The sequence below is a fragment of the Camarhynchus parvulus genome, chromosome 8 (genome assembly GCF_901933205.1).
Source record: "Camarhynchus parvulus chromosome 8, STF_HiC, whole genome shotgun sequence".
Taxonomy (NCBI): domain Eukaryota; kingdom Metazoa; phylum Chordata; class Aves; order Passeriformes; family Thraupidae; genus Camarhynchus; species Camarhynchus parvulus.
This window is the reverse complement of record NC_044578.1, coordinates 24,057,315-24,069,914: the sequence shown is the minus strand read 5'-3', so window position 1 is coordinate 24,069,914 and position 12,600 is coordinate 24,057,315. Positions and strand designations below refer to the sequence as shown.

Sequence of the window (12,600 nt, the reverse complement as noted above, 5' to 3'; positions counted from 1 at the left end):
CAAACATGCTGAAAAATATACTCTTCCTTTCTAACTGCTTTTCTAGACTTTCTACCAGGTTTAAGTCTCCTTCCTGCCATTAAGTGTACACACATTAGCCTTGTAGTGCATTTACATGTCATACAAGGCCTTTCTGGCTTCCAAGAGACAGGGTTTAAAAAGAACTTCCTGTTCTCTGAAAATGTTATGCATTGAAAAAAGTGTTCTGTAATTAAAACCTGCTCTTTCCATGAGCCAAAATTAATTAAAGCAAGTACATACCATATTGAATTGTTCTGCTTAGAAAAACACAAATATAAGTAAGACTGATTATTAACACAAGAATTACCATACTGGGAAAGTAAATTATCTTATTTTGTCCTGTAGTCTCTCTCCAGCTAAAAGAAGGTGCTGAAAATAGCTGGCTTTGTCTGCCAACTCCTAAAGAGGTGTTTGGCAATGTAACTTTGACCCCTAAAACAAAAGGTGTGCGGACTATTCTTGAAAAAGATGGGAGGAGAGAAAGGGTTTGGTGAATCCCCAAAGCAATGACTACAACTACACACATCTTCACCACTTGGCTGGATGCCATGGCTGTAGATTTAAAACCAGCTCAGAGAATCTGTGTTATGCAGTGGATCACAGGGCAGAAACTCAACTTCACACAAAGGCACATCCTGGCCCTGACATCTGGGATCCACAAACAAGTCTTACAATCCCAGAATGGTTTGGGTTGGAAGGGACCTTAAAGATCATCTCATTCCAACTCTATGCCATGGGCCCAGACACCTTCCACTTGCTCAAAAGACATCTGCCCTGGTCTGGAACACTTCCAGGGATGTGGTACCATGCTGCTGCTGTTGCCCCACAGTAAATTAACATTTTAAGTGCTCCACAGATCATTTCTGTCAGCTGTTTAATCTCAGCACTACACTTCCCTTGCACCTTTAGAAACCTTTAGAAACACCTAATCCAAGCAGAGGTGAGATAGAGAGAAGGGAATAATCTACTCCTGGATCCCACGTTCCTCAATGCCAGGATTATGTAGATATATCTGCACATTTGAACTCCTCAGAACACACCATCCAAAATGTATACAAGATGAAAACAAAACTCAGCGGATTAGAATTATCCTATTTGCTTTATAAAACAGACAATTGGCAGTTACCCACCATTCTTTTTCCAGGTGAGACTGGGTGGTGGGATGCCACTGGACTCACAGATGAGGCTAATCAAGCTCCCTTCATTGACTGTCAGCTGAGAGCTGTCATCCGAGCCAGAAATACTTGGTGACACTGCAAAGAGAAGCCAAGTAAGTGCAGTCTTTGAAACAACACATTATCAGCCAGCAGTAAACCCCAAATGACCCTCATGCAAATCTGTCCCATTCAGCTCTGCAGCAATGCCAGGATTGTCTCCTCAATGATAACCAGGCCCTGGGTAGGGAACAATACACTTGGAAATGATTGCGTCCATCCTTCTGGGCTCTGAGGGCTGCTGCATGCACAGGCTTTAATTTGGGCTGCCTTTAATGGACTTGACTAAACAAAGCTGGTTTGGGGAACTTTGCAAAGTGACTCCAACTCTAAGAGCCTGCCTCATTCACGGCCTCAGCTAATAAACCCACAGAGATCATCATCATCAGTGACTTTTAAAATTCAGCCTACATTTTTCCTTTGAATGTTTCCTGCATCAGCACACTGGCTGCCACATCCAAGGCTATGGATCCCACCCTTCTGATCACCCTCCTGCAACAGAAGGATCACTTTGCTTTACAGCTCTGTCACTCTAAACCAGCTGCAGACAAAAGGGACCACTGTTTTACTCTGATTCTCAAAGCCTTAAAAAGCTTTGGTTCAATCCCTAGGAAAGAGCTAACTGCCTCTTAGGAATCAGGAATGATTTTCATCAGATGAAAACAGAGCAGGTAGAGACCAAGAAAAAGCAGAGGAGAATGTAGGTTGAACTTGGCAAATAAAACCTCCCAGGTGAGCAACTTATGCAGCACTTTTTTAATGCATGTGACAATAGCCAGCTTCTCCTTCTGACACCTCCAGCCCTCCAGCAGCAACCAGATGTGTGGGGTTTGAAACGACAAGGGCCTTATGGTACTATCTGCTTTACCCTTTATTTATCCTGCTCCAGCCAGGACAAGCCTGTGCTGTTCTCTTCATTTAACTCACAGGCTGGCTCCTGGATCCACACTTAGCTCTCACAAATCCTCAGAAGGATACATTTCCTGGATTTAAAATGTCAAAATATAGCAAGGAGGATTTTGGATGCTAGGGCATAAATGAAAGCTATAATTCTAAACAATTATCCACAGATGGCTTTCACAGGCAGCCTGTGATTTCTATCAAGCTTATCCCATCAAAGCTGCTAACTAGCAAAGAATTATCCCTCCATTCAAATCCTACTGGAATGGTCCTACTGCACAAAGGAACAAATCTAAATCCCTCTAGCAAAGGTCCTGTGTAAAAGTCTGTCAGAGAAAGAGGAGAGCAGAGGCTGACCAGCACAGTAAATGGCATTTGCTTCAGCATGGGAAAATGGTATGGTACTACAACACCTACCTCTAAGTCAAATGCCACGAATAGGTATTTTAATAATGTCAGACTTGAAATCTGAACTGAAAAATGTCATTTTAGTGTTACAAACCTTCATATGTAATTCTAGTCTTCTGACTCCAAAGCAAGAAATTGATTTATAACAGTAAAACAGGAACATTTCAGTTTGAACATGAGAAGAAAATGACAGCGCAGGAAACCCCCTCAAAAGCAATTATTAAAATAATGTTCTAAGCCACATTCATCATAGAGCCATAGAAAAAATTATTAAAGCTGGTTTTATGATTCAGCACTAATAAGTTTGTAAGGCAGCTTTTATTTATCGGAATTTCCAATGCTTCAGCATTTCAGTAAGTGGAAAGTTGGTATGTTACTTCAAATGGCATTAAAGCTATGGATCCAAATCCAGGTATTTATCACAGAATCATGATCACAGAATGGTGTGGGCTGGAAGGGACTTTAAAGATTATCTTGTTCCAACCCCCTGTCATGAGAAGGGATGCCACTCACTAGTTACAGTTCTAACTACTCTCATTCCTGCAAGCTCAATAAAGGCCTGTAGGGTAACTGGTGTTAATTTAGAACTAAATTAAAGCAATTTGAAAAGCGTGTGCACTGTCTTGGGCCCATTCAACTACAGCAAATACAAGATATCCCTGTATGAGCCTCAGCAACTGAGTGTTGATGAACTACAGAGGATTTCAGCATCTCACATAATAATTCAGCTCTGAGCCTTGTTCCCATTTCTGGAATAAGCTTAATGAATCTTACCCCAAATATTGACATTATAGTTCTTCTCAGTTTTTCCAGCAACATTTGTCGCTCCGCAAGTGTAGCGTCCAGTGTCCTGCACTTGAGCTCCATCAATCTGGGGACAAAAGGAAAACCTGAGTTTCTTTTCCCTACATAATTATTCATGAAATGTGCAGGGAAAGGGGGTTCAGGTTTGCATTTTATTTTTACATATGTCTCCCAGAATATTAATAAAAGAGCATGAATCCAGCAAGCTCTGCACCCAGACAGCTGGGGTACATCTCTGCCATCCCTCCCTCCTCACACACTACCCTGCTGTCCCACCTCCATGGAGGGTGCAGCTCCCCAGAGCGAGCCCCAGCAGGCCCTGCCTGCCCAGCTTACCTTCAGCACGCTGCCATCTGCCGAGATGCTCAGGCCTGGCTTCTCCAGCAAGGGCCGCCCGTCCCTGAGCCAGGCGAGGCGGGGCGGGGGCACGGCGCTGCCCTGGCACCGCAGCTCCAGGGCCTGGCCCAGCAGCACTGACACGTTCTGCTCCTCGCCCACGATGTCAGGAGGGACTGCACCAACACAATCACACACTTGGTTACCTTGGAAAAGCCCCCTGAGACCATCCAGGCCAACCCTTCCCCAGCACTGTCCCCAGGGGCAACATCCACAGGTCTTAAATCCCTCCAGGGATGGCAACTCCACCCCTGCCCTGGGCAGATGTGCCAGTGCCTGACCATCCTTCCTGTGAACAGTTTTTCCTAATATTCAACCTGAACCTCCCCTTGACAACCTGAGGCTCTTTCCTCTTGTCCTATTGCTCAAACTAAGGGACCTTTGGGCACTGAAGATTTCACAGAGCAAACAAAATGTGGAGTTAAGGGACTGTACAAAGATAAAATGACACACCTTCAGTTACACACAACTTCAGTCTCCTTTATACCACAAAAACCACAAGAATCATTTTTGTTATTTACAGAATATCTTCCACACAAAATACGCGTTAGTGAGGTATCAGCTACAGAGAAATTATAAGGAGAAGCAAAGACCAGCAAAAAAAAAACAAAAACAACACCGTACATGTAGTTAGAAAGGAAAATCACCAGTATATAAAAATGGGGGAATGCATTCCTGCAAGAATGAAAAAGAGCTGCTGAGTGAAAAAGCTCATAAGATAACAATCAGCCCCAGAAGCTGAAAATGTCTTAAGCTGTTCCAGACAGTGCCAAGAAGGATATTTGGCTTTAAGTAAAACTCTGACCTACAGATAATTTGTCCAGACATGGTCAAATACAACTGACAGAATAAGAACTTACATGGTCGGCAAGCAAGTCAATGGGTTAATGACTTAATCAACAAATAATAATCTACAATTAGCGCTCGTGAATTGGGTTTGTGGGATCTACCAATTAATGCAGTTGTTGGCACTGAGTGCTGTATTTACATTTGTCCTGCAGTTCAGTGATAACCTCATTATTACATTATAATTTCCAAATCAGACAGTAGAAAAATCTCCGTTTGAAAGGAGTTTTCTGTGTAGAAATAAAAAACATCAGAACACTGGACACTTCAATTGAAACCCATTAGCTGTTCTTGAACAGTGTCAGGATTTAAGAAAACACTTTTCCCCCCTGTTTTTTGATTTTCTGTTTCCACAATCAGAAAAACAAAAGTAACTGAAAAGGCAACTGAGAACTAAACCTTGAACACAGCAAGTCAGCGATTTTCCATGGGGAAAGTGTTCATGGCTGCAGTCAAAAAGAACACAGACAAAATACTGCCCCCAAGAAGTTGACCAGGACTAAGTATAAGAACCTTTATTGTCACATTTCCTTTGCCCTTTAGTTTTGGGATCCATGACCCCAGACACTGAGGGTCTGAGTGCACAGAACTTTGGGGTGAGAGAGGAGGCAGTGGGACCATCTGTGAGAACAAGCACACCAGGTTAATCACACACAGAAGACCAGAATGTGTCCCACAGTGGCACTCAGGGGACAGCAAAACAGCTCTTGAGCTGGCCTGAATGACCAGGAACAATCAAGCTTTGTGTTTCATGCCCAGGAAGTACAGAGCAGAGCTGCTGATTTCACAGTTTGGAAATAATCTAGGGAAAAGCCTGGTCCCTGTGGATAAGAAATATAGTAAGTGAAAAAAAAATCTATTTATCTTTTTATCTTTCTAGAACTCACAAAGGTCCAGATTCTTTATGAGTATTGTGGAACTGAGATTTGGAAGCTGATCCATTCCTGCAGAAGGCAAATTTATTTCCAAAAACTTTTCAACCATTTACTTTTTCTCTCAGCTCAATGAATTGAAATGTGCTCAAAAGGAAACTGAGTTTATGACACAGACACTAAAGCACTTATTTCTGAAGGAATGAGGTTTTAAATTAATCTAATTATGCTCATAGTAACTGTAAGTAACTGAGCTTGTTCCAACTCCTGGCTCAGTGCACATTTCCAACCAACCCAGCTCCAACTCTACTCCAAATAATTTCCCTCCTGTGGCTTCTTAATTAGATTGCCCTTATGAAGCAAGTCTGAAGAGCAATATTACTTTTTGCTGACAGCCTCACTCAAGCTGGTCCTGCAGCTGAGCTCAACTCTGGCCAGCTTCTAATACAACACTAATTTTAAACATGCACAACTCCTAACTCTTTTCATTTCCTCCAGCTAAAATGGACAGAGGTTCCAGAAAATAAAAGAGGGATAATAAATATACCTATGTCACATTACACAGACATACACACTTGTCTTCAAACTCCAAAGGAGACCCTGATATTCCTTGCTCTAGACATGAAATGTTCCAGCCTATATTAAATTTGGCTCACTTGCCCCAGCAGAGTCCTGGGTTTCTAACTGCCCCTTCCAGATGCAAAAGTCACCAGGACTTTAGCCAGGGGTACTCTAACCAAGGGAGACAATTCTGAAAGCCAAACTCAGGAACAAATAACTTGGCCAGCTGCCCCTTCTTAGAAGTCATCCAAACTCCTAACTTTTCTTGCAAGGTTTTCCACAGGGGATTGCCATAAGGCTGGAGACTGGCAGAGTCCACTGACATTCTAAAAGCAGAAGCAAAATCACAAAGGTGCCTCAATTCCAAATGCCTCACTATACATCTGGTACTATACCATTTCTAACACAAATGTCAGATTATTGTTCATCCTCATTTTGCTGCTGGACAAATCCTCTGAGATGTCCAAGGGAACACAAAAGCCGCTACAGTCACACTCCCTGGCATTCCTGCTGGCACAGCACCCACAGGCTCTGAGAACACAACATGGGGTGACCTTAGGGACCCTTCCAGTGCCTGAAGAGGCTCCAAAAGAACTGGAGAGAAACTTTGGCAAGGGCCTGGAGGGACAGGACAATTAGGAGTGCCTTCCAGAGGGCAGGGTTGGATGGGATATTGGGAAGAATCCTTCGCTGTGAGGGTGGGGAGGCCCTGGCACAGGGTGCCAGAGAAGCTGTGGCTGCCCCTGGGTCCCTGGAAACACCCAAGACCAGAGTGGATGGTGCTTGGAGCAAGCTGGGATAGTGGGAGGTGTCCCTGCCCATGGCATGGGTTGGGACTGGGTGAGCTTTAAGCTCCCTTCCAACCCAAACCATTCTATGAATATGAAAAGGCATCTGATGCAAGTTTCAATAAATACAGGATGAAATTCATACAAGTTACAAGAAAGCACAGCATCACAGAATATCCTGAGTTGGAAGGGACCCACAGGGATCACCAAAATCCTGCACAGGACAGTCCCAACAATCCCACCAGGTACCTCAGAGCATTGCCCACATCAGAAGGGAGGATGAATTTACACAGGTTCAGGCAAAAAAAAGATCAGAATTAACTCACTGACAATCTGGAAAACTGACAAACTAAAAAAACACCTCTTTCCTGCTCCTTTAAGGAGACAGAGCTGACTGGCTGGACTCAACACAGTGTCACTATTTAGCACTAAAAGATTCCCCTCCATTTAGGCTTGGGAATGGCATGGGAAGTGCAGAGCTGGATGGGGAACCCCCAGTACTTCCTTCTGGTGCAATAAAGACAACAGAGCACTGGGCCCAAGAATATCTCTCACCTGGCAGATCTGGCTTTATACAAACACATATTTTCTTTTATTCTTCATAAATGAGCTTTTACGCATTAAACTTGTAAATTCACTGCTGTAAATTCAATGTAGTTTGTAAATTCAATGTAGTTACATCTCTTCAAGGATACACAGAAGGACACACCTAGACACTTTAGTAAATGAAGGTGGATGTGCATATATACATTTTAACTTCCATACACAAACCACTCCTCCTCACCTGGCCTTCTATTACGGGTTGGGACTATTTTTACTCAGCACTGCTCAGGGTCTGGGCCCACTGTGTTAAATTAAAGCTTGAAGAGCAGCTCTCAGAGCCAAAAGGAAGACGTTTGTCACTCACCATACACGCGGAGGTCGATGTCCCTCTGGCTCTCCCCTGCAGCATTGACTGCCACACACGTGTATGTCCCCGTGTCACTGAGCTGGGCACTGGGCAGTGCCAGCACCCGGCCCCCCGACAGGACCTGCAATGGGAGCACAGCACCTTCAGACACACCCCAGGGCCAAACACAGGTGGGGGAACTCCTAGGGCTCCTTTCAAAATGGAATATTTGTTTTGCCATTGCCTCCCACCATCTCCCTGCACTCTGGTGTTCTCTTCTAATCCAGACTTGCAAAAGCAGAATTCTAACTTCATGCCAGTCCCTAGGGAATTCCTGGCATTCTCAAGACTTTGCAGGATCTGGACACCTCTCCCTCCCTCCCACCAGCTTCAAACATGCTGTCACACCTTTTGTCTGTGCCCTGAGCTGTTCCCACAGAACATAAATTCCCCCTCTTCCCTTTCAGAACATAAAATCAACTTCCAAAAACCAACCACGGCCTCTCATTTTACCTCTGAAATATCTCCTTATATCAGAGGTTGGTTTTCTTTTCTGAATTACTGTTGTATGTAATGAGCTTCCCAGATCTCTTCAGCAGAGGAATTTGGTTCAGTTTCCTCTTCTGCCCAGTAAGCGGAAAATTTGTTGATACAAATTTACTCAGTATGACATCAGCTGTATGACATTTATTTCAAGGTATCTCTATCTTCCACTTCACACAGTACTGGAGCTAAACTCACACAAACAACCCAGAGCAAAAGGCTCTTATATTATTATTCCAAATCCTCCATCTTATTCTCTTCCATTAAACTGCACTGACTTAAAAGTCTCCTCCCACAAGAGGGAACACCACAGAGCAGGATCTGTCCCTGGTACCTGGAGGCCATTGCTGACACTGGACACAGGGCTCCCATCCTTCAGCCACGTCAGGATAGGGGCAGGGATGCCTCTGGCTTCACACTCCAGCCTCACTGCATTATTGACCACTACTGTCACCATGTCACTGCTGCCAGAGATGGACGGGGGAACTGAAAAAAAAAATACACAGAAAAAAGGGCTGTAACTGCTACATAAGAGTACTAATCACAACAACATGAAATAGGCTGCATAGTTTTGGATGTTATTTCTCTTTTCTCATGTCATTCCTGCTGAACTCTTGTAATGTCTTTGCCCTGTGCCAGATCTGCTCCTTCCCTAGCATGAGCAGGCAGATAACTGCAGTGAAACTACTGTGAGCAAGGTATGTGGGACTGGGCTCACAGCCCAGAGGACAGCTGTGAAACCCAGGAACCACACCATAAAGCCAGAAAATATTTCCTCAAACTCTTCTACTATTCCATTTAGACCTTGTGAAAGACTTTAGGAGTGGTGGGGATTAAAGAAAGGAGTTTACCATATAAACCACATAAAGCAAATCCATATACAGAGTGATAAATTGGCCTGGCAGAGCATATGGAAACGTTTATCAGATTAGACTGGAAAACATCTGCCTCTCTGATGACACAAAACATTGCAATGGAACATCTAAAGCACTTACTCTAGGCACACAGTCTAGCAAATGCTGTAGGGCTCTGGTAGAAAGGGAGACAAGAATCATTAAAAAAGAAAGATGTTTCATGTACTAGGAGAATCAAAAATACTCCATTTGCCCCTATTATTAATGATATTAGTGATTATTAGTGATAAAGTTTAAAAGTCAGTATTAGATAAAAACTTAATGTTTAAAGTCACTCCTACAAAGAGATGAGAATGGTGTGAGCTACTTATACATATCGCCCTGTATGAGGGGAGAAAACTTATGAAATTCTGCACTGAAAATAAGATTCATTAATGAATTTAGCACCCTCTAAGAGCCTGTAACTCAGGTTGTGGCTGCCCCATCCTCTGAAGTGTCCAAGGCCATGCTGGACAGGGCTTGGAGCAATCTGGGACAGTGGAAGGTGTCCTGGCCCATGGCAGGGGGTGGAACTGGATGGGCTTTAAGGTCCCTTCCAACCCAAACCATTCCATGATACTGTGATTCTCCTCACTCATACATATATTTCAGCAATAGCAGTAAGGGCAGAAAAAAGGCACAAGATTTTATAATTTTTTCATCTTTTCCCCACACACAGAGTTCCTCCTATTGCAGTGCAATGGCATTCATTGTTGTCATATGCCTGAGAAAGCTGTAGTGGGGAGAAAGAAGTGAAAAAAAATTAATACAATAAAAGTCTATGAATTCTAACTAAACTGGAATTTCACCTGATTCCTTCCATTGGCCTGCCTGGTTCCATTCAGCGTTAAGCCTGAGGTATCAAGTATTATTTTTTAAAGCCCAAAAGATAACACAATTAACAACAGAAACTGGTGAATAAGACCAGTAGTTGACAGAGGCAGGTGCTCATGGAAATCTAGAGCAGCCTTTCCATAAATGCAGCACAACTTTCAGTACTTGGCATTTGAGCCTGTTCTCCATTAAGGAGTCATTGCTTCCACTGGTAAAGAGGGCAAAACCCTTAAGTTTTGTCTTCTCAAACTCATAAACCCTAAGGACACTGGATGATGAACCTGTGGATGGTGAATTCCAGCACCTCTCTACTGTCAGCCTGGCAGGACACCAGCTGAACGAAGCAGGTTCATGGACCAGAGTTCAATGCAATTAGTTCCTTTGATGCCGTTAGTTGTGACTGCAACTGCATATACTCTGTTCTAGAAGGGGAAGCTCTGTGTCTTAGAAAATTGTAGTTCCCTAGAAAATTCTGGATGTGTTTGCTGAAATTCTGCCACCCCTAAAAAGACACACGTGTACTGCGGGGTTATTTTCCATTTAACTAGAATAATGACCTTAGCGCTAAGGATTTCCTGGGAATTCATCACTGGGTGGGGTTAATTGCCTTTGACTGTGTCTTGTGCCATCAGTTTTTCCCATGATGGTCATTAAATCCATGGAAACGTACTGCCCAAGTCACTAATTAACATTAATAGGAACTATATACTGCATGTACATCTCAGCTGGGGACACTCTGCCAAACTTGGGCCACAATTTTGCATGGAAGACTCCCACAGAAAACCAGCTACATGCACATGCATGTATCAAAGATAAGAATTTGGATTACGGCCACATCCAAAAGCCACCGAAATCAGTGGAAAATCTCCAGCTGGGCTTTTGCTTAGGTGTCTCATGTCAGCAAACCTACACACTTCCACTTCATCTTCTTGGACACAGCACATTTTTCTTTAAAATTCCTGGATTGTGAAAGAGCATTTGATCTGTGTCCTTTGTCTACTGTGAGCTTCAAAGTCACCTACAACAAATCCCAGCAACTGCCTGGGCCTCCAAATTGCTCAAGTGATCCCTTAAACAAAATACCTCTTCCATAAATTCATTATTCCTAGGAATGCCTTCCCTTGGCACATTTTCCACATTCAAAACACCTATTCCAATATCAGTGAGAAAACAGAAGAGTGAAAAGCATGGAGTGCCAGGACAAGGGGGAATGACTTCCCATTGCCAGAGGACAGGGTTAGATGAGATATTGGGAAGGAAATCTTGGTTGTGAAGGGTGGGGAGGGCCCTGGAATGGAATTCCCAGAGAGGCTGTGGCTGTCCCTGGATCCCTGGAAGTGTCCCAGGCCAGGCTGGACAGGGCTTGGAGCAACCTGGGCTAGTGGAAGGTGTCTCTGCCTATGGCAGTGGGTGACACTGGATGGGCTGTAAGGTCCCTTTCAACTGGAACCACCCTGGGATTCTGCAATCATGTGATGAGTGACACCAAGTCTGTTAAGCAGACTGGAAAATGAGGAAAGCAAAGGTGGAGCTTGCATATATTCTCCCTCAGTGTCACCATACAGGGCAAGAGGAAACAGCCTTGAGCTCTGCTGGAGGTAGGGAGGTTAATTTGGATATTAGGACAAGTTTCTTCATGGATAGGGTGGGCAGCAACTGGCACAGCTGTCCAGGGCAGTGGTGGGGTCCCCATCCCTGGAGGGATTTAAAAGCCGCGTGGATGTAGCACTTGGGGACACGGATCAGTGGAGGCCTTGGCAGCACTCGGGAATGCTCAGTGCTCACTGGGACTCAATGCTCTCAGAAGTGTTCCCCAAGCCCCAGGAGCGACAGTTCGGTGGTTGGGCACTCACCATGGACCTGGAGGCTGTAGAGCAGCTCGGCCGTGCCCGCGGCGTTGGCAGCCAGGCACCTGTAGAGGCCGGAGTCAGCCACCTGCGCGCCCTCGATGCGCAGCACCTGTCCCCTGTCACCCAGCGCACGCCCGTCCTTGGACCATGACACGGCTGCGGGGGAGGAACGGGGACAAATCACTGACAGCCCCAAAAAATGTGGCACCACAGAGCTGTCACTACGGCCACCTCAGCCTTCACACACACGCCAACGTTTATCAGTCAATGGCAGCGTTAGTCGAGATTAAGAATAATAAAATGGAACAGAAAATCAGGAAATAGGAAGATTTGCTGACTATGCCCCACAATTCAACAGCAAATCTGACACAATCATCCACACCCCCCCTATATTTATGAAAAAGTGTTCTGAAATGGAGAAATTATAACACAAAGTAAATTATAGGAAATTTACTTATACCAAGGGAAAGAGCAGCTGCTTAAAACCACACAAAAATATGAAGGTGTCCCTGTCCGTGGCAGGGGGATGGAAGAAGATGAGCTTTCAGGTTCTTTCCAACCCAAACCATCCAGGGATACTATAATATCCCTAGATATTATAGATATATATAATACGGGATAGATAGAGGATCTATCCAGGGATTCTATAACATGTATCAATTTTTTTTACCTTTTACCTTAAATTGTCACTACATTACACTGAACTACCTGGGACAAAGAATCAAAACATAAGCAACCAAATCAAAGGGCAACTGGCAGATCAAAAAACTGAACATAAGAG

The 12,600-nt window shown here is 44.1% G+C and overlaps 1 protein-coding gene across 2 annotated transcripts in view; it reads right to left on the bottom strand.

Moving 5' to 3' along the window:
• The window catches only part of HMCN1 (hemicentin 1), a 164,438-nt gene that overhangs the window by 59,725 nt on the left and 92,113 nt on the right, over positions 1-12,600 (bottom strand). For both annotated transcript variants that reach the window (XM_030953930.1, XM_030953929.1), the window contains exons 38-43: positions 11,823-11,975; positions 8,577-8,728; positions 7,718-7,841; positions 3,684-3,859; positions 3,318-3,414; positions 1,152-1,274 (exon numbers count right to left, since the gene is read on the bottom strand). In XM_030953930.1, coding sequence (XP_030809790.1) covers positions 1,152-1,274; positions 3,318-3,414; positions 3,684-3,859; positions 7,718-7,841; positions 8,577-8,728; positions 11,823-11,975 — 825 coding nt within the window. The remainder of the gene's footprint in view (positions 1-1,151; positions 1,275-3,317; positions 3,415-3,683; positions 3,860-7,717; positions 7,842-8,576; positions 8,729-11,822; positions 11,976-12,600) is intronic.